The 22,904-nt window shown below is 38.1% G+C and overlaps 1 protein-coding gene across 1 annotated transcript; it reads right to left on the bottom strand.

Moving 5' to 3' along the window:
- Nucleotides 1-8,414: 8,414 nt before the first annotated feature.
- On the bottom strand, nt 8,415-22,904 carry DNASE1L3 (deoxyribonuclease 1L3). The gene is made up of 8 exons (XM_087954745.1): nt 22,698-22,904; nt 19,127-19,215; nt 17,502-17,585; nt 15,923-16,035; nt 13,440-13,552; nt 13,177-13,334; nt 9,741-9,837; nt 8,415-8,742 (listed from the first exon to the last, which is right to left on the bottom strand). The coding sequence occupies exons 1-8, from the start codon at nt 22,827-22,829 to the stop codon at nt 8,644-8,646; spliced, it is 885 nt and encodes a 294-aa protein (XP_087810871.1). The 5' UTR covers nt 22,830-22,904; the 3' UTR covers nt 8,415-8,643.

Genomic DNA, 22,904 nt, shown 5'->3' with positions numbered 1-22,904 from the left:
CCCATTTAAGGAGCTTGGAAAGTTATATTTTCCTAAGGGTGCATGGATGATTAGTTTAACTAAGCTGCACCTCCTGTCACTCTTGTTAGACAAGGAATTGGCAGCAAATCTCCAATTCCACACAACTTAATTTGGCTTCTAGACTCAGACTTGGCCACAATGGGATAAAAATCTTGAGTGCAGATTAGAATGAAGCTGTCTTATTAAATAGCTGATCGGCCTTTGTCCCCACGAGACTGCACTTCCTTCATGGCTGTTCAGATCTGATATTTCTTCTTCCTACTTTTCCCAAATTTTAACAGACTCTTTTCTTTGTGCATCCTGGCCAAGTGGCGTGTTGTTTCCTGACCTGGTATTTCTGCTGTCAGGATGAAGGGCTTCTGGCTCACCAGCTACTCATGCTGTGATTCTTCTAGAGTTAAGTGGTGGTAACTTAGGTCAAGTAATTTGGGAGCAATTTTGCTTCTATAAAAGGATGAGTCATTCCAATTCTTCAGAGTAAGGTTGATGAGAACAATGATGTAGATTAAGATAAAAATCTATAAGCTTCCAGGTGGAATTTCATCCGGCCTTCTAAGTGATGTGTTCTAGGCAAGTTTCTGCCGAAGGTAAGCAAAAGAAGACATGAGTCTCTTGGAGAATTTTGGACTGTATCTCCACTCCAATCTGTCTTGAGAGATCTCGAGATCTCAATATCTCAACTCCTACTGTCTTACGAAAGTTGCTTGTTTCCCATCCTGTGCTTGTAGCAATATCTTGCCTGATAAAAAGTCTCTGAGAATTTTATGCATAGAGGTTTTTTTTTCAGTGGCTCCTAATAATGGTATCAGACAACTGTGGCAAAGAGAGTATTCAGCAGACCAGCTCCACACTGTGTGGGTAGATTTTATTGTATATTCAAGAGAATGGACTTGTTTGAGCTGTTAACTCATGAGAGGACATAATGAGGAGATAAGTGTTAAGAGAAACTTCTTGCTTTAGAAAATGTTCTTCAATCTACTCCAGAAGAGGGAGCAGCACCATTTGGTATCCTCCAAATCCACTGGAAGCAGGGCCAGTTGCCAAGCTGGCAAACACAGCCTGCCTCCACCCCCACGCATACCACAAGCCCATCTGATGCATACCATTTCATGAATCATAAAAGAAAAGTTTGAGTTTAATGCTGAAACTGTATTTTTTTTCTTTTTAAAAATTACACTTTGGCTTGCCCTGGCACTTCTTGGTTGCACTCCAAACAGGGCAGAAGTCTTAAGTACATTTGTGTACATTCTTGTGGATTTGCTCAAGGCATTTATTCCCATATATTTTGGAATCTGGATCTGTAAATCTTAACAACAGCACAGTAAGAAACTTTTACAATGAGAAGTATATTACTATTCATTGTCATATCAGAGGACTGAGGTAAAACAAGCAAATTACATTCCATAAAGATCCATGTTCCCAAAACATCTATGTGAATAAAAATATACAATCCCAGTGTATTAATTTTTACTGTATCACCCGCAGAAAAGTGTCCATAGTGTATTGTTCACTGGTGCAATCTTTTATTTCAGGCAGGTTGACAAGGAAATGCTGGGAATTGTTGTCAGCACATCTTAAAAATCCTATGTTTGAGAAATGGTGCTATAAATGAGGTTTTTATGGTGTGAATGCCCTGTGTCCTTCAAAAGTTTTACAAGGGATTCTAATGATATTTATAATTTGTAACCCCTGGGTCTTTTATCAGCTTCCATCTTGAGGGAAAGGAAAAGATGCAATATCTGCACAGTCTAGAAATGATCCATTTGAAGGCATTCTTAGAAAGAAGTAAGTAAGTAAGTAAGTAAGTAAGTAAAAGAAAGAAAAAGAAAGAAAGAAAGAAAGAAAGAAAGAAAGAAAGAAGGAAGGAAGGAAGGAAGGAAGGAAGGAAGGAAGGAAGGAAGGAAGGAAGGAAGGAAGGAAGGAAGAAAAGAAAGAATAGACAAGATAGCTTGGCTGGTCTTCCTATCACTCTGGATTGTCTGCTTCCCTCCAACTGAAAAATCACATTTGAAAGATGAAAACATATTGGGAAAACAATGGTTTCTATGGGAGAGGCATGTCAAAGGAAGTCAATTGAGTTGGGTTGGGTTGATCACAAGACTACAACCATCATCTTGACATATTTTTAATCCCCTTCCAACTGTTGATGGCCCTGCTGCCATTCATAACAAGAAGAGGAAATTATTTGAAGGGAAACAGTTCCCACATAGGCACAGATTATAGCAACATTAGGAATGTATGCCTGATATAAGTCAGAAAAAGTAATAATGAGAATGATTGCAAATATCTTGACATCTGTCTATATACAGGTGACTTCTAAGCTATATAGTAATATAGTAGAAAGGCTAACTTTCAATTAAGTTTGACATTTGTATTTATGTTACACACACACACACACACACACACACACACACATCAGAGGTAGTATTCAGCAGGTTCTGACCAGTTCGGAGAACCAGTTGTAGAAATTTTGAGTTCAGAGAACCGGCAAATACTACCTCTGACTGGCCCCACCCCCATCTATTCTCTGCCTCCCGAGTCCCAGTTGATCGGCTGGGTCTTTTGTTGCCCTGCACAGGAGAACGGAGCTGGAAAGCAGGTTAGTGGGGTGGGGAGGGAATGGAGATTTTACATTATCTTCCCCTGACATGCCCACCAAGCCATGCCCACCAAGCCACGCCCACAAAACTGGTAGTAATTTTTTTTTTTAAATAAAGTTTTATTTGGGTTTTCACACATACAAAATACAAGTAAAACATCTTTTTTGAAAATAGCATAGTCCTGGGTTGAACTTCTTTATACAGACACAAAACTCAATTTCATGCTCCTTTTTGTGTGCTATTCCATATCTTATACTATTCTACATTTTCTATATAGTTTTTCCCCTCTTAATTTTCTCAATTTTATTTTGATTATCTCATCTCAATTCAAATAGTTATATTTATACTTTTGTCTGTTCTGTTTCAATTTCATATTATCTTTTCTCATTAAACAAATTTTCTCCTGTAGTTACTAATTGGAGTATGACACCTTTATATCTTTTAATTACATCCATTCAACTCTTATTTAAACTTCAATATATACCTTAAGGTTATGACCTTCAATATAATACATAATATAAAACTTCCAATTGAATTCTGCTTGGTACATTCTTATAATACATACTGTATTCTTTAAAAAAAAAAGATTATAAATATATGTAATTATATACCCTCATTTCATTCCAATTCAGTTCTATCATTAATAATAATTACAATCTTAACATCTTTAACACTTCTTTTCAATTAAATATCATACTTCCTTAAAGACACATATAATCTCCATAATTAATTTTTCCCTTATTTCTCTTCACATATGTTTTGTAAATCATTAAATATTCATTTTGTTACATTTATTTATTGACAAGCATTCCACTGAATTACGATAGCTATTTTATCAAACATTTTAATCATACATTGTTTCATATTTTCTAAAATTATTTCTGTTTCTAATATAACAAATACTATCTTATGTACCTTTGCAGAATCCCCTTTTCCATTAAATTTTCACCCATTATCTCTAAATAGGCCCTGTTTCTCTATATTTTGTTTCTGTCCTTTATAACTTCTTTTCCTTTCTTTCTTTCCTCTCTTCTTCTCCCTCCCCCTTTTACCCCCTTGTACCCCCTTTACCCCACTTCTAATTCTCTCTTCTGGATTTCCCTCTTCTGTTGCTTTCTGATTTTATACTGATTTTTCACTCTATTTTTTTTCGGGTTGTTTTTCCCAATCTTAAACTTTCCATTCTCTTTTCCCCCTTTCCTTTTATCCCCCCACCTAAGATTACTTGTTCATTAAAGATGGCTTCTTCTTTGTCGCACTCACACTACTGAGCCTCATTTTGACTTGTTTTAAGGACATTACATCAAAGTTGGATCAGCCTGTAGTGTTTTTTTCCACTTTAATTTTGAGTGTAACTCCAAATCCAGACCTCCATGGGTTGTTAAATTTGATTTCCATTGATAATTTTTATGTGATTTTGTTGTCAGCACATTCAACTATGTAATGAACGAAGTATTTAATAAGAATATTTCATTCATTCAGATCTAGAATGTCTTATTTTTGTGTTCCCTTTATTTTTTTAGCAGTATATTATTCAAAATATGAATTCAATTAGCATCTTATTGGCTTTCAGTCTTGCAAAGCATGTTAGTTTAGCCACTAGGCTAGCCAGGTTGGGTTTTGGGCAGTAGATAAAGTTAAAGGCAGATACCAAGTGAAATTTTCAGCATGGCATGGCATGGCATAGAATAAAATAAAAAAACCATCACCAACATTAAGCGATGAGAAGAAACAAAGAATTCAGGCTATGGAAATCAGACAGGGAGAAACTACAGGGAAAGGGTTGCCCTTATTTTAAATCTGAATGAGTTTTGTTGAGGCTAGGAGTTGATCGTTTTTGGTGGAAGAAACAATCGGTTGTTTCTGGCTCCTTCTGCTCAGTGGAATGAAGACATGGCATGTTGGGGAAATAATTTTATTGTTGTGAATATTCCCAGTTGAGTCAGAAGGAAATGATTTCACTGGATAAAATAGGAATTTGTCCTGGATCCGGAATAAAGTATAGAATCCTCATCCCCCCCCCCCTCCCCCATCTCTGTGTTTCCTCAGTTTGAAAAAAATGCCCAACATTTTTTGGGCTTGCCCCATCAACACGAGAACAGTAAAAATTATAACTTTGGGACAACCTCTTGTAGGCTGAAAAATAAGTCTCAGGAGAACCTTAAGTTGGTTAAAATTCAGAAATACTGGTTTGCTCTATTAACTAAATCAAAATTTAAAAAAAGTAGTGATTTATAGTTAAATCGGTGTGAGCTTGTGAGCTTTTAAAGCAAGAAAAGGTTTGTGCACCCTCTGGTGGGAACAGAAATGGAATGTAGGACCAAAAAAAGACAAAATGAAAAATACATGTAAAGGAAAGAAAACCATATATGCCTTTATGGACAATCATAGTCCAATGCTTATATAGGGTATTAGAGTGAGCAAATATAATGAGAAGGACAGAAGTGGATATAGCTCCAAGTTATGCAGTTTTTTTTAAGTAAGAAAAGTTCACATTATTTTAAATTATGCAACTCTTTTATCCTAGAAGGGACACAATCTGCTACTTTTTGCTGGTAAAATCCTTTTTTTGAGGGAAAGGAATTATTGAAATATAATTATGCTTTAGTTCGTATATTATTTTTTGGAAGGGCAATGCCCTTTGTCTCCTTTCCTTAATTACATCTAGAAATCCTGTCAGGTGGGGTTTAGATTGGACTTTATTCAGATATGGGAACTTTTGGCTGTCTTTTGGCTGTTCCTGAAGGGTGACTTGTACATGCTCAGGCAGTGGAGGCCCTGAAGAAAGATGCTGAGAAATGAGAAATAAAGGCAGGTTTACCAGACTGCCTTTAACGGAAGTGTAGCTGGTGCGATTTTACTTGGCAAGCTCTATTTTTATCATTTATCGGTCTTTGGTCTTGGAGATTTACACAAGACTAAAGAGTCTTGTCCACTACCTGACCAAATCCTTTCTATAGGATAATCACTTGGTTACAGGGGTGGGATTCTACCAGTTCGCACCTATTTGCTAGAACCAGTTGTTAACATTCTAAGCTGTTTGGAGAACCGGTTGTTAGAAGAAATTACTGGCCTAATCCTGTAAGGAAGGCAGGAAGGAAACATTCTGGTGCTGCTTACAGAAACAGCCTCTCTGTTAACCCTTATTACATTCTTGGCAGGACTAGACTTCCTGTCTCAGGAACTTCTCTGGAGTTTTTTCTCTCTCCTTTGCTGGTACTTTGCTTGTGTGGAGTGACCATTCAAAGTTACAATGGCACTGAAAAAAGTGACTTATGACCATTTTTCACACTTACGACTGTTGCAGCATCCCCACAGTCATGAGAGGCCAGGCGAGGAGATGCATGCCTTGATGTGAGGGATATTGAGTTGGCCACGCCCAGCCAATAACATGACCACCAAACCACACCCACCCAGTCACATGACCACCAAGCCACGCCCACCAACTAAGCAATGCCCACAGAACTGGTGGTTAAAAAATTTGAATCCCACCCCCTGCCTGGTTATGCTAGTCTGCATTTCCCTTTGGCGTCCATGGTTCTATTTGCATTCTTGAACTCCTCAATGTTCAAAAGCATTGATTTGGGGGCAGGAGGAGAGCAAAATGTTTTTCTGATCTGACTTTCCAAGCTGCCATGTTTAGACTCACTTGATCAGCTTTGTTATGTCTTCAATTCAGTTTGACCAAAGATATAGTAAATGAAAGCTGAATAGTGCTGGTTTGATAGCAGGAAGGGATGGGGAAACAGAAAGAGCCAAGAAATGTGGCAGTTCTATTGCAGTGTTTAATAACACATTGCTGTGGCATTTTGAAAGTCTCCTTTACAGTTCTATACAGATTTGCTGCTATGAGTTGCTTCACACGGGCAGCATATAAATTTAATAGGTGACTAAGTAAATTTTAAAAAAACTGGGCTGGGTGAGATATTGAAGCTGTTATTTGATCTCTCCATATTTTTATCTTGAGAAAAATCAGTAGAGCAGATAAGATCTAAGACAGGGGTGTCCAACCTTGGCAACTTTAAGACTTGTGGACTTCAACTCCCAGAATTCCTCAGCCAGCTTTGGGAGTTGAAGTCCACAAGTCTTAAAGTTGCCAAGGTTGGACACCCCTGATCTAAGATGTGCAGAGGAAAATAGTTAAATAGGTAAAGAAGCAAGACTGGGTTGCTGACGAGCAAGAAGACAAGCAGGACATCGTTAGTGACTCACCACAGGAGGTGAATAAATCATTTTCTCTCTTTCTGGAATGACCCTGCTAGAATCAAGTGTTTCTGCTTTAGGGCAGAATTAATTATACCTGTAATATAGAACACCATTGGTGAAAAGAAGAATGACAGTATAATTAGAAATAGAAGGGGGATGACAAAGATAAGAGTTTAATATATATGAGCAAATCTTTTGTGTCAGTTCTTATTAAGGCTCTTCCTGAGGTAGGCAATATATAATAAAAGTGTAATAAATTATAATGACTGTTATTTTTCAAACTTGTCAGCAGGCCAATCCACAGCACAGCTTGCTTAATTTTGCCATAGTATATGGTGCAAGTCAATGGTGGCATGTTCAAAAACCATGGTTAAACTATGATGAATAAACTAATCAAGTCTACATAAGCCATTCATAATAATCCAAGGCACTTTCACTGGGGGCTACTGATGAGTGAAGATTTTTCTAACCAAGGGAACTAGTTATTAAAGGGAGTAGTGAGCTTGAATTTATTATATGGATTCAAACAGGAACAGGAGATGTATATTTCTATCAGCTCTTCAGAGTAGATCAGATGAGGAAAGTTATGCAGGCCAATACTATTTTTATTATAAGGTTATGGAACAGACTTTTGCAAGTCTGAATCAATTCCCCTTTTATCTTTATGAGAACTAGGGAGGGTTTTAGTTGGGGAAGTTTTCTAAGGTTCAGAACCCCCAACTCGGGTTTCTTTTATCTGACTGTTGCCTTGGTAGTGAATCTTCCCTTCTATTCTTCAAAGTGATTCCTTCTGCCCATTATATTGTTGTGGATGAACACACTTTATAAGCGACTGGTTCCAACACTTACATGGTCCTTACCAATTGTATGGTTATGTACACAGTTTGAAAATATATATTTTTTGTTTGCTTAACGGGAAAAAGCCTTGGGTAATTGTTTGCCCTACTAATATGAACACACACTGTTATCAGGTTTTATACAACATGGTCTCTAATATGTTACTATAATACTGCAAAGAAAATAAATCCTACGCCTCAAAGTATAGTCAAACATGAGATAAAATCTGATTCAACATAATAATCTTCGGCAGGCTGACCCTTTACTTGTTATCATCTTGTATGTTTATGTCTAACTTGCCCAAAGACCGTCAACTACATTGCTATGAAAGAACATTTGTGGGCAAAAACCCCTGGAGGAATTCAAGAACAGCTTGCGTTCAAAATTTTCTGGAGTTCAAGGATATCTAAAGTCATCAATTTATTTCAATTATTATTTGGAGATGGAGCATGTTGGCTTGGTTCATACATTTTGAGCCACAAACTCCAGGCTGTGTCCTAGCAATGTATGAACCAAGCCACTATCTCAGTACAATGGAGTTTATGAAGATGACCTTTGGAATGCAGCCTAATATGACCTTTTCTGACTTCAAACTGGCTTTGTGTCTGCAGAATTTGAACTTTGCAAAAAGAAATTATACAAACACATCTGTTCTGGCTACTTAAATTTCTATGTTTATATAAGGTCAGATATGGAACAATTCTGAACAAACTGTTTCACCAAATATTTCATGTGATATAGACTAAGAGATTCAAATTAATCTAGATTGTTTATTTTATGAATAAACAGCATTTCATTCATCTTGAATATTTTGAATATTCTAAAGATATGGGCTTTGCATTTTTTTTGTTAAATATATCATAGTGTAGCAAAATGTCCACAAAAATGACCCCCCCAAAAATCAGCTTTTCTCTTGTGAATATACATTTTTGTGTTTGCGTGTTTTAAGCTTGACTAGAACGACATTTCACTGGATTTATTATACAAGAGTTCTACAATATCTGGTTGTTCTTCCTGAGGAACGTCTGGTTGTTCTCAGCTGGAATTCTACTGGGAAGTGATCGCTCACTGCTAAGGCCTGTGAAGATATATATATATATTAAGTTAAGAGACTATGTTTTGCCATCTTTGCACTAATACATATCACAACTATTATGTATAAAGTTAATATTATGATTTGTAGCTGCTATTCATTGTTGTTTTACAACAAACCTGAAGCAAAGATACTTCCTCTTCCTGATTATATAAACTCCAGACCATGGACTTCGCTATACATTTTAAGAAATTAAATGAGAGCAGAGGTACCCATCTATTGCATAGACCAGGGGTCCCCAAACTTGGCAACTTTAAGACTTGTGGACTTCAACTCCCAGAATTCCTCAGCCAGTTGGCTGAGGAATTCTGGGAGTTGAAGTCCACAAGTCTTAAAGTTGCCAAGTTTGGGGACCCCTGGCGTAGACCATATTTCTGAAGGTATAGAAGCAGTTGGTTGTTAAACAAACACAGTGATTGTTAAAAGGCTTTTTTGGGGTTGGCGGTGTTTTCAAAATGGTCACTAAGCAACCATTCATAAATCAAGGGTGGTAAAGTAGCCTTAATTTTTCTGAAGACAAATTGGTGATATTTAGAGAAGCAGACACACACACACACAAAAAATTTGTGTAAAAACTCATAGGCCAAAATTTGCCTATGGATGACCAACTCTACCTACACAAACACTTGCTAAGGCCAACCGGGAATTGTAGCAATTACAGTTCCAACATACTGGGAGGTCAGTGGGGAAGGCTGCTTTAGAAATAGGAATTCTTGCTTGCTTCCACTCTCACTGCATCTTTGCTCATAAGAATCTGATCAGCATCAATGGAGGACAAGTAGTGGGAAATTGCTTTACTACCCATTGCTTTATTTTCCCTTCTTGGTTTACCTTGGTCTCAGTTCTTCCCTTCTTCTTTCCTGATTGAACCCACTTCCATTCCTCTTTCCCCTTTGTTGCCACAAGTCCTGGCAGGTCCCAAAGATAAAGGACCTTGAGAAAGTTTCCCTGGAGCATGCATCACCCAATGCTTCAAAACAAACCTGTTCTTCAGTCATGGAGAAGGCACTTTGAAAATCAAAGATTTTGGCTGAGCCCAGCGTGGTGGTATTTATAAGCATCTCTCCATGGAGCACAATCCTTGACAGTGAGAGAAAGTGGGAACAAGACCATGGCATTAGTAACTACCTAAGCACCCCTAGAATAAATATATTGGAGAAAAGGTTGCATATAGTGGAATGCCAATCCTGGGCTGGATTCTCAAAAGCACCAGTGGCCTGCAGCCAGCACTTGGACCCACTGCTGCACTGCAGTATCACAAGCAGCTGGGGAGAATCTCTCATCTTCTGGCTTTTCAGAGCTGTTTTTTTTCCTTGTATCCTTTGCACATAACGCAGCATGAAGGCAAGCATACAATAAGATTATAGGCATAATTTTTAAAGGCATGCTGAATTTAATGTACCTTGATCCAATGGAACTGGGCTGGGTAATAGGGCTGCAGTAGTTTACATGTGCCATTATATAAGATAGAGAGAGTGTCCTGCCCTTTTTTAAAAACTAGTTTTCATTCAATTGAATAAAATATAATTTATTTTGTATAAATGGTCCAGGATAGTTCTTGAAAAAAATTTCAGCTGTGGAGTGCAGTAGTTTTGTACTAATATAATATGATGGCCTGGATCTACAACCTTCTTTGAAACAGTTTGCACCCTCACCGGTTGTCCCATACTTTTATTATTATATACCAAGAGAAACTATCAGGGTAGAGCTCATGTGAAAATCATGTGAAGTTCATAATTTTTAGGTAGAGTTACAAGGATGCAAGCCTCATCAGACCTAGACCTTTGCCATGTCTACCTGCACAGGATTTCATCAGCTTCATGAAGAGTAGATTTGTCGACCATCTTTTTTATGTTTAATTATTAGCTGCCCAGAGGTCAATGGGATAAACATGTATATGGTAGAGGGGATTCCCTCCAGACCTGTTACCCAAGAACATATTTGACCAGATATAAAGGAAAGCTGCCTTAATTATTAAAAAGTTGGAATGCATCCTGTTCAGCTGTTTTACTTAATTCCATTCCTATTCAACTTTTAATTTTTGGGAATTCCTAGACAACTGGCAAAGTCCACAAAACTGGAGGAGCACAAGAACAAGTATAGCTCTTTTCTTCAAAACAAGGAGGGCCTGGTAAATTACAGAGCAGTTAATTGGGTAACATCCTTGGGAAAGAATGCAACAGTTTGACGTGACTAACACTTTAGATGAGAAAAAGAAGATTCAGAAAGATCTGGATGGGCTTGAACAGAAAAGTGAAATAAACAAGATGAAATTTAACAGAAAAAAATATGATGTCCTATATCTGAAGGGGAAAAAAAACCTTGAAAAACACAAAGCACAGAAGTACTTTGGGTATTGGTTTGGCAGCAGTATATGTGAAAAGTAGTACATGTGTTTTAGTGTCCCAAGTTGATCTATGTGAGTCAGCAAATGTTATCCTGGGACGCATGGAGATCAAATCATGGGATATAATTGTTCTACTCTACACTGTCTTGGTCACACCCCGCTTTGAATGCTGGGACAAGCATGTGTAATTAGACATCAACAAAGTGGAACAAGTTCAGATGAAAGCTATCAAGAAAGTGAGGGAACTGGAAACCAAATTCTTTGAAAATGGTTAAAGAAACTGGGTATGTTTATATAACAGAAGAGTAGACTAAAGAGGGATAAAATGAAAGCTGTCAACCAGCAGAGCAGGTTGTGTCATGAAGTGATATTTTCCCCTTCATTAGAGAACTTCAGAAAGAGGCTGGAGAGAATTTGCCTCAAATGATAACCTGATAACTAGCCACAAAACAGTTTTTATAGTTTCACATAACAGTTGCTATAAGGTAGAGAAGGAAGTAAAAGAGATTATTTAGGGTTGATTTAGGATTGAGGTTTGGAAGAAGCAGAATTGGCTGGTGAATCATGTTGGACTAGGCAACTTTGGAGCTGTTGTCTGTTCTAGACAGATCCAAGACTTCTGAAATATTTGTGGGTGAGCTATCAAAAGTTCACTGAAGACAGATGGAAATACCCTCCGCTATGCAACCAGATGGAAATACCCTCCGCTATGCAACCAGATGGAAATACCCTCCGCTATGCAACCAGATGGAAATACCCTCTGCTATGCAACCAGATGGAAATACCCTTTGCTATGTAACCTGATCCAGGGGACATATATGTACCGTATTTGCCGGCGTATAAGACGACTTTTTTGCCCCAAAAAACATGCCTCCAAGTGGGGGTCGCCTTATACGCCGGTATATCCACTGCCGGCTTTCGGATGCTTGTTGGACGCAGCGGCGCCTCTGGCTTCCTGGATCCCCTGCGCCGCTTCCGCTTCATCCCGCCGCCTCGCTCCGCCCGAGGCTGCAGCCTTCCTGTTCTTCCCACGGCCCCTGGCACTCTGCCCTGCCGCTGCAGCCCCGGGATTTCTGGAGGGCGTTTCCGGTGGTGGTGGGGGTCGCCTTATACGCCGGGTCGCCTTATACGCCGGCAATACGGTACTAGAACCATGTTCCAAAGAAAGATCAAGGAAGACAATATCTAGATAGCTTATTCTAGGTAGTAGATTTAATAAAGGTACAAAGTTTTCTTTCTGAAAATCAGAAAAGTTCTTTCAGCCAAAGCTGGCAGCTTTAGTTCCATTTTGCTGTATCACAAGACACAATACAAATTTACTTGCTAAGAAGCTGATTGGTGACCAACCTTCTCACCCTACATAGTTTTCTCTCATTAGACCAAGTAGCATTGGAATAGTTCCACCATTTAGACCTCTGAGCCAACCTGCTCTCACCTAGACATACTTATGCCACGAGAGGATGCATGCTACCAGTTGGGAAAGGTTGAATTATGGCCAGCCAGCCAGCTGGCCTCCATATCTTGGTCTAACTCAATTGGTGGGAGAGGCTACCATACTGTAAGTGAGTATGATCCTGGTTGAAACCTTCTCACGAAGGATGGGACTTATCCACCAAAACAGTCCAAGTAGGGAAGACAGGCCATATTAAATGGTTGAAACAATGATGTGAAGAACATGGATTAAAAAGCAGAGATTTCCAAAGTTTTCTTGAGTGTGTGTGTGTGTGTGTAAAACACTTTGTTGCATGAAGACTTTTAGGGTGCATATAGTTTTAGTGTTCCTTGCTTCAGAATGATGGGTTACCATGCCAACCACTTTTGATAGTCAAAGAGAGAATGGGAGGCCAAAACTGGGGGCTGCAGGCAATCTGGGACTATAGATTGTCTATTCCTGCCTTATATATAAGTTAGCTAGCTTGATTCTCACTATTTTCATGTTGTCTTCATCTCCTGCGATGAAATCAGCTAGAGCTTTGCCAATCTCACAGGACAGGTTCTTTTCATACGGCAAATAATAGGTAGTATTAGTAGATGAACTGAATGGAATCGAATGAGTCAGCCTGAAACATTACCTGTCATAGGGGCAGTGTGTTGTTGATTTCACAGTTGTGTCGCTTTTATCATCAATTATCCAAACAAAGTCAGTCTGATTTCGTAATCGGATATTTTTCCACTGCTTCTTTGCCACATAGTCACAGCCAGCATTGAAGTCTCCCATAAATATGAAATTCTTTTAAAAATGAGATACATATATTCAGATAGAGCTGCTAAATACAGTACATAATACACACGTGAGAGAATATTGGCTCACTCTGTTGAGCTGGCCTTGACTAACCTTAGTGTTCCAGCGCAACTTGACATCCAGAAACACATCGTAGAGTTCATCGATTTCTCGTACAGCCATTTCAGGCATTGTGTGTATTGGGATGATCACAAATTCCATGACCGCTTAACCAACAAAGAGAAGAAAAAGGATGGATTATTGGCATTTTTAAACTCACAGACTGAAGAATCAGACATTTAATTTTCATGGACTTGAACCCAGAGATAATTTGCAAAAACAAAATAAACTTTTTGTGGCCCTGCCAATTACTTTCTTTCTGATTTTCCAGTCTCACTGTCCCATCCTTTCTACACTGAAGAATTACTTTTAAACTGGCAGCTGGTGAGACAAGTAGGGTTGTAAAAGGGGAAAGAAAGCAGTTCAGCCTGTTGTGACAAGAGTTTCATTCAGCTGTTCTGCAGAGATGTCCCATGATGTCCCACCACCTGAGTCAGGAGAAAGCTCCAGCACTCCTCCTACCACACCACCTTCCTTGATGCAGTAGCACCACTTCATGCAACTGGGTATCTTTGAAATGGAAACAGAAACAACCCCAGTTGCAAGTTGTCTATGTAGAGCAACAGCTAGAGAGTGGTCAGTTAGAGGGGCAGTCTATTCTGGAAAATGGAGTCTTTGGTGCAATGAAATGGCTGCTGAATTACTTGAGAACAATGCAAAGGGCTTCACTTCAATTTGCCATTCTCCTGATCTGCTTTTCAAAGCTCCTGTCAGCCTTGGAAGTCATATTAGCACCAGAAGCTTCCATGCTGCCACATTCCTGTGCCTGGGAAATTGGGAGGGGGGATTTCATAGAGTGGATGTAGTTAGACATAATAGCATTCTTCTTTTCAGTCAAGGTCATGGCACCTGGTTGAGGAGTGGTTTAGAGGATTGTCTCCAGTTGGGATGGATGGTGATTGGGCCATGTGATGGACTGTGGGGTGCAGGCGATGGGTTTTTGATTTTCAATTGTTGGGGGAAAACTCGGAACTCCCAAATTCGGGTTTTCCCAGATGAGCCAGTATGACAATTCTAATAAAATGGAACTTTGAGAAAATGCCTGTCTCAGAGTTTTGGTGTTGGTGTTTGTTTTTCTGGAACACTGATAGTTGCTGCTTCAATTTACCCAATAGTAGGTCTATCGTTATTTTTGGATATAGTATGGATAATCGTCAACCTACGACTAGTCGTTTGGTGACAGATCTCCCCAAAGCTATGTATGATCTGGTTTCAAAGTTTCTTTTGGACGCTCAACAACTGACCCACATATACAGCCATTTGCATTGCCTCATGGCCATATGACCGTAATTTACCACAATTTTGTTGGAAATTGATGTTTACTTCTGGTTTCTGGCAAAAACCGGTCCATAGCAATCACTGGGTTTGCTTAATGACTGCCATGTTCACTTAACCACTGCTGCAAGAAAGGTCATAAAATTGGGTCTGATCATATGATGACCCGCTTTAGAATTGTCAAAACTTTCAACCATAATTGCCAGGCACAATTACAGTCATAAGTCAACAATTGCCTGTATTGCCTTCTAAAGTGCAGGGACATACATGCCTTAAGTGTGTGGACCAACTGAGGTGTTTTTGGCTTGATCTTTCTTTTGGCACCTTAAAGCCCTTTAAAAAAACTTGTGATTATATCAATTGTGCTTGCTGGAATAATAGTGACCATAGCAGATGCATCAGACTGGTCTAAACACCATGTTAATGCAATAACCTCTGGGCTGCATAGAATCCTCCCTCTCCACATGTACACATTGATTTCTGCCAAGCACCTCAAGATCACCCTACTGAAATGAGGTAGTTTCCGCAATTTGGACACACTCTTGAGGCTCAAGAGTGAGTATTTGTCTCTTGGAAGACCCCTATCCCTATCCTTAAACAAAGAGATGGTATTCAGCAGGTTCTGACCAGGTCTGGAGAACCGGTAGCGGAAATTTTGAGTAGTTCGGAGAAACGGCAAATACCACCTCTGACTGGCCCCACCCCCATCTATTCTCTACCTCCCGAGTCCCAGCTGATCGGCTGGGTCTTTTGTTGCCCTGCACAGGAGAACGGAGCTAGAAAGCAGGTTAGTGGGGTTAGGAGGGAATGGAGATTTTGCAATATCCTTTCCCTGGAGTGGGGTGAGAATGGAGATTTTACAGTATCCTTCCCCTGCCATGCCCACCAAGCCACACCCACCACACCATGCCACACCCACCATGCCATGCCCACAGAACAGGTAGTGAATTTTTTTGAATCCCTCCACTGCTTAAACACCTCATTAAAACCAGGTTGGAAAAAAAGGCCCTTCTTTGGGTTTTGGGATAGGGCCTGTGGGAACGTTGGTGGTTTGCCAAACAGATATTGGTTAGAAGAGCTCTTAGCTTTAAAGATCAGGGATATTTCCGGATATTCCAGATCTCAGGCTTCTCCAAGGATCCCATTTCTTCTGACTTTCAACCTTTAAACGGGAAGGACAAAGTACATTAACTGTATCTAACCTGTTCTTGGAGAGTTGAACAAAACAACAAAAGGTTCTCTGGAAAAGGCATCTTCATCACCTGGCTGTAGATCAGGATACTGATAGACTTGCTTCACACAGACGCTATCCAACCTACAGTGTAAATTAACGTATTAGTAGAAGGTTACTGTTTCAAGGGTGGACATGTTAATGTTGATGATTTTAATGCTGTCTTTTCAATTTAAGGTGGCCAATAGGACTTACAGAATAAAAAAATAGGTAACAAAAAATCTTTGTATGGTTAACTTACAATCCTAAAATAATTGAATTCAATAGGACTTAACATCTAATTAAATTAGGTTAGCAAAAATATTTGGTATAATTAGATCTAATATCTGAGGGGCTGATGCACATGGGCACTTGAGCCTAGGCTAAATTGGCTGGATAGTTTGTGATTTAATATTCACAGAACCCATTCACAATGTTACTTGTTCATTATTAACTGGCTTAGAGTTGTTATGTTTGAGTTGTGAAAACCCAGAAGGTTTTTTTCTTGCCATCTAATGAATATCTAGGTTTTCACATCCTCCTATGGCACCACTTCCAACTTTCTTTTCAAGAAGTTTATAGTCAGTAGTCATTAGCTATTGTTGCTAAGTACAGTAGCTTTTTATACCTTCCCTATCTTAGCAACTGCAGATGTGCTAGATTCTGCTACCGACAATGATGTTTCTTTTTTGTTCCTCTGAGAGCATGGTGCGTTAACAGAAATTCAATTTTCCTCCCATGTTTTTATTTGATTTATACTGTTTTAACAACTTGGCTTATTATTGCATTTTATTTGTCTATATTTGTATATTTGTAGATAGTAGATAGAGATAGATAGATGATAGATGGATAGATGATAGATAGATGATAGATAGATAGATAGAGAGAGAGAGAGAGAGAGAGAGAGAGAAAGACAGAGGCAGAGACAGAATAGATAGATATAGATAGATAGCAATAGTGGCGAATAACTAATAGCTCAGGTGTAGAATGAAGGTGAAGGTTCATTCTCTGAGTATGTGGGTTGGTTTTCAAATGTTTCATTATCAGGCTAAGTAACATATTCAGCAGAGTTTAGGGGATGCCAATGTCAGTGTTCTGCTTACAAGGACTTCAGGTGTGGTACTCTACAAGCAATTCCCTCAACAGACACATTGACCTACAATCAACCTACGAAGCCCTTAGAATCCAAACCCAGCTAACCAGAGACAGTGCTGACCTTCAACCAACCTACGCAACCTCCCCACCAGCAGTTTACCTCCCAATGATCCTGACCTGATGTAATCTCCTTATCACAAGGCCCATCACAAGACCCTCACTTGACACACCCATGCCTGAAGCCCTTATAAACAGAAGAACACTGACCTTGACATCCCCTAAACTCCACTGAAAATGTTACTTAGCCTGGTAACGAAACGTTTGGAAACCAACCCACAAGCTCAAAGAACAAACCTTCACCTTCATAGACAGACAGACAGACAACCACTTCTGTAGCTGTAGGCCTCTGCAATTTTTTCCCTCACAGTTTCTGAATAATATCTTCTATATTGAATGAAATGATGAAATCAACATACCTGTAGAAAAAAGCATATTGCTCCTTGTAATGCCTTCTTCCTAATCGGTTACTGACCACATAACTGTATGCTCGTTCTGACCGCCTGGGAAGAAAAATGAATCTGATTTTTAATCTCTCAGATCCAGGTGGGCATATCTGCACTGCCCCCAACAGTTTAGGGAGAGCAGGAAGGCACATTGTCAGCTCCCCTCCTTTTAGCCCACCACAAATATAATTTCTGTTCTTCTGCTCCCTGTCCAAAGTAGCCTTTTCTGGCTTGTACCAGTGTAAGTAGGGCAGTAGTTTATTATCTTTTAGGGAACACCCCCCCCAACCCTTTTGCCAGATACTTTTTTAGCTCTTGTGCAAAGGCAGGAATGCCTTCCCCCCACCTGCTCTTCAAGAAGATCTGCTGCAGCTTTTGCTCTAGGCCAAGGGTCTTCAAACTTGGCAAATTTAAGACTTGTGGACTTCAGCTCCCAGAATTCCTGAGCTAACATGACTGGAGGAGGAATTCTGGGAATTGAAATCCACAAGTCTTAAAGCTGTCAAGTTTGAAGACCCCTGCTCTAGGTCATCCTCAGTGGCATAGTGGTTATAGCACTTGTGTGTGGTGAAGAACAGCTCGAGTTTCAAATTTGATCCATGTTTTTAAATATTATTTTTCTTTTCCTGAGCCACCTGCTTTTCCTGTGTGCTTGGGAGCTGGGAGTAAAGTCTTGTAAACTCAAGTGACTGGAAAAACAAAGGAACCTTGCATGATGGACTTACAAAAGATTAGCCACTGAAAAGGAAAGTAGCTCAGGGAAGGAAAAAAATTAATTTAAAAAATCTCCACTTTGGTCAATTTACAAATTGCAGCAGTCTTTTAAGAAAAGCTGGAAAAAACAAGAAAATGTTTTTATTTTATTTTAAAACTGAATGTTGTACCTGCTAGATATTATGCACTTAATGCTTTAAATCTGTATGTGTACATTTCATTTCACTTGATATAAATGTATTCTTATGTGCATTTTTACAGTGTTATGTTCAACTATATTTGTACTCCTTTACTCAGATCTCTATATGAGGGCTGCATTTATGTCCATCTATGATAATTTAAAGGACTCCTTTGGAGGGAGGTATGAAGAAATACACAACACCTCACAATAATGGTTCCTTTCTTATGTTACTATCAGATCCAACCTTACTCTTTGCACATTTATTGTATTCATTTATAGTTTTTCATCAAATTAAATATTTATAATTATGGTCATAAATATAGCTTTAGTTATAAACATTATAGTTATAAATATTATAAATATAGTTAAGGTAAAAACTGCTTGGCATGAGCGAATAGGCAACAATATAAATTCAATAAATAAATAAATAAATAAATAAATAAAGTTTAAAATGTGCATGGTACAGACTAATATTTCATTCTGATCATCTTTGATCAATATTGGTTTTGTGACTCGTATACATTTCACCCTCCACCTATATATCAAACATATATTGCCTGTCTTTTTCTCTTCTTTCTTCCAAGAGAGCAATAAGGAAATATTTACTCTAATTAGTGGCTCCATTCCAAATATTTTATCCAATCTCAGCCAAATCTGCATCCAACCCTGCCAGTTTTAATAAATCTTCATTTCTGCATCTTACCCATTTAGTTTCTCTAATAGAAAAGGGCATATTCTGTTCCTGTTGTCCTTTATTTCCATTAGTAGCATGATATCACAGCGAGATATAATCTGAGGAGCAAACAAAAAAGGTTTGTAAAGGCTCTGTGCTTGGCATGTTATACCATGAGAATTGTTGATTAGAGCTCTAATTTAATTAGGATCCTAATGGTTACATTGCAGTAATAATGACATTGAAAAAAAAACACAATACTGCAACTTGACTGCGTTTTTTTGTGGAGAAATGCAGGCATTTTTGGAGTTCGTTTAGTTATATTTATTCATAATTTCAGTTTCTAAGCTGCCCATTCACCAATGAATGTTCTCTATGACCCCCACCCCATTTCCTTTGAGAATATGTCCCTTTCAATGAAGAGATTATGTGGTGGTGATGGTTACAGATGACATATAGGGGACATATTGGTTAAAAATTGTAATGCTTACCAGGTCCTATACAACCTGTTATTCAGAGCTTTTCCTGAAGATGTTCCCTTACAGTAGTTGCCTTTTTGTGCTTCTTAGAAGAAGTAACAACTCCTGGCTGACCCTTTGCCAGGCCTGAAGAGGCATTTCCATGGAGCAGTGATTGGGACACCTACATTGATAACTACTCAGCAGTCTTTCCTGATTAGGAATTACAAACTAGGAGAAGATCCACTGAGATCACTAATCCCAGATGAAGAGTAGTATTAAGAAGACCTGTTAGTTAATATTAGAACATATACTTTGAGAAAATCTTAGTAGGTATGAAGAATCAACCTTGATTGAAATTCTGCTGCTAATCAGGATACAGCATACAATAGCTATTTTATTTATTTATTTTATTTATTTTGATTTGTCAATCGCTTACAAGCTAATAGGTATAAGTATATACATAGTTATGAATACATGAAATGGGTATATATAAGAAAAATAAAAGAAACAATAGGACAGGGACGATAAGCACGTTGATGCGTTTATGCACGCCCCCTACAGACCTCTTAGGAAAGGGGTGAGGTCAATAGTAGACAGTCTAAGGTTAAAGTTTTTGGGGTTTGGAGAAGAAACCACAGAGTCAGGTAGAGTATTCCAGACATTGACCACTCTGTTGCTGAAGTTGTATTTCCTGCAATCAAGTTTGGTGAGGTTAACCTTGAGTTTGTATCTATTGTGTGCTCTTGTGTTGTTATGGTTGAAGCTGAAGTATTCATTGACAGGTAAGTCATTGCAATGTATGATTTTATATACCATACTTAGATTAGACCGAAGACGGTGTAATTCAAGGTTTTCTAGGTCTAGAATTTCAAGTCTGGTGGCATAAGATATTCTACAACGAGTAGAGGAGTGGAGAACTCTTCTTGTGAAATATTTCTGGACTTTCTCAATTGTGCTTATATCAGATACATAATGTGGGTTCCAGACTGATGAACTGTATTCCAGTATTGATCTAGCAAATGTTTTGTATGCTCTAGTTAGTAGTGTGATATTACCAGAGAAAAAGCTATGTAGGATGAGGTTAACAACTCTTAATGCCTTTTTGGCTATGTAGTTACAGTGGGCTCTAGCACTTAGATCATTAGAGATGAGTATTCCAAGGTCCTTTACAGAACTTGGATCATCAACAAGGTCTTGACTATTCAGCTTGTATTTTATTTTCTGATTTATTTATTTTTTGCCAATATGTAAGACAGAGCATTTATTTGTTGAGATTTGAAGTTGCCATTTGTTTGATCATTCTGATACATAGTCAAGATATTTTTGAAGGGTAGCAGTATTGTCTGTTGTATTGAACAGCTTTACATCATCAGCGAAGAGAACGCAGTTGCTCTTAATGTGATCATAGAGGTCATTTATGTAGAGTATGAAGAGAGTTGGTCGAACCAGCTAGCATTGAGTGTGCAATCTATACATAAAACGTAAATTATAAGTACATAATTGTATACTCTGGACCAAGCTGGTGACATATTTAACTACTGTGTGGGCTTTTGATATAAAAATGTGGTATAGCTTGGGAATTTATGAGGGAGTGATGATAGATGTTGGGACATTGAGGAGTTCACAGGGGAAGACTTTTCACAGGCTGGTAAATTAGATTATCACATTTTTAATTGATAGTCTGTGTTGTATTGATGAATGAGACTATATTGACTGTTTCCTAGTATGATTTGATTGCTTATTGTATCCTATGACTATTATTAAATGTTGTACCTTATGATTCTGGACTCTTGACAAATGTATCTTTTCTTTTATGTATACTGAAAGCATTTGCACCAAGACAAATTCCTTGTGTGTCCAATCACACTTGGCCAATAAAGTATTCTATTCTATTCTGTTCTATTCTATTCTATTCTATTCTATTCTATTCTATTCTATTCTATTCTATTCTATTCTATTCTATTCTATTCTATTCTGAATAATGAATGTTTGGGTATGTTTGGGTATGAAAATTCTACAAACACTACTCCTTGGCATGGGAATGCCATGATGGACCATTGCATACATACCTGGTATCCATTCAAGCACTGAAGCACTGCATGTTTACTCCATTAAGTATTAAACTTTAATAAAGCTTATTTTTAGCTTTTGGTTCCTCTTTCTTGGGATTCTTTCATAATTAGTGATCATGAAGGCCTTTACATTTCGATTAACAATCATATAATTGTATATGCATTAATGCTTTGTGTTTTTTTGGCTGGGTTATTTGTTTGCTGTTGTTGATACCACCAGAGGTGCCTTATTTTAATGGGGCAGCCTTACCATTATTAAACAAATGACAATACTGTAGTCTATCTCTCTAAATTTAAACACATATACACACGTACAGGATTGCTGCTCTATTAATGACTAAAGATCCATAGTAGTATTTTAAATCTGCCTAAATCCAAATATTGACTTACTGTTTGCTGAATAGCCAAATAAATTCATTCTGTAAATGAACATTTTGGGCCACCCTTTAAAACATCACAACAATGAGCCTGCATCAAGAGAATTATATACACAACAGCATATTTTATTAGTATTAGAGATTTGAAATTCATTATTTACTAGCAAAGAAAAACCATGGAAAGAAGCTGCATTCTACTTTTCCAGAGAAACACAAAATGATTCCAAAGAGAAGTCATTGCAATGTGAGAATAAAATACTATGTTAACCTGCTCCTATCCAAACCTTTGAATGGTATCTAGTGTATTCAACTCTTTTCTTTTTCCCCCAATGGCACTTTTTGTCATGATAATTTTTTCTTAATGACTTCGGAGGTATTTTATAGTGGCAATTAAACTAATTAAAAGTGGCAATATCTGAGGAGACATTGGCAAATAATGATTTTTCCCTAAGAAATCAAATATTTCCATAAGCTTACATAGTTTTTAACAACAGCATTTGCAATTAAAGTCTTGTTATCCACGTAGTTTTGATCTGGTGCTGACTTTCTGGGGTAGGTTTGTTGCTAAAATCACAGATTTATTAACACTCAAATACACATTACTCTAAATTCATCTATATTAATATGTAATCATTGAGTTGAAAGCCCCTCCCCCATTTAATTAACTCAACCCCAAGAGTGAATTACATACCTCTACAATAACCTCTATGATTTCTGAGTTTCTTCTCTTAGATTCTCCAAATGATCTCACGTTGAAAGAGCAGATTCTTAGGCTCTGAACAACCTGGCCAAAAAAGAGCAGAAACAGAAAAAAATGCAGCATCTTTTAAGCTTTGCCAAAAGAGAATGCAGTGTGATGAACTTCTCTCTCCTTTGCAATCACGCTGCCAAAAAAAGG

The sequence above is a fragment of the Notechis scutatus genome, chromosome 2 (genome assembly GCF_049901735.1).
Source record: "Notechis scutatus isolate UNSWTSFEM ecotype Mainland chromosome 2, rNotScu1.2, whole genome shotgun sequence".
Lineage (NCBI taxonomy): Eukaryota > Metazoa > Chordata > Lepidosauria > Squamata > Elapidae > Notechis > Notechis scutatus.
This window is presented reverse-complemented; position numbering and strand designations above follow the sequence as displayed.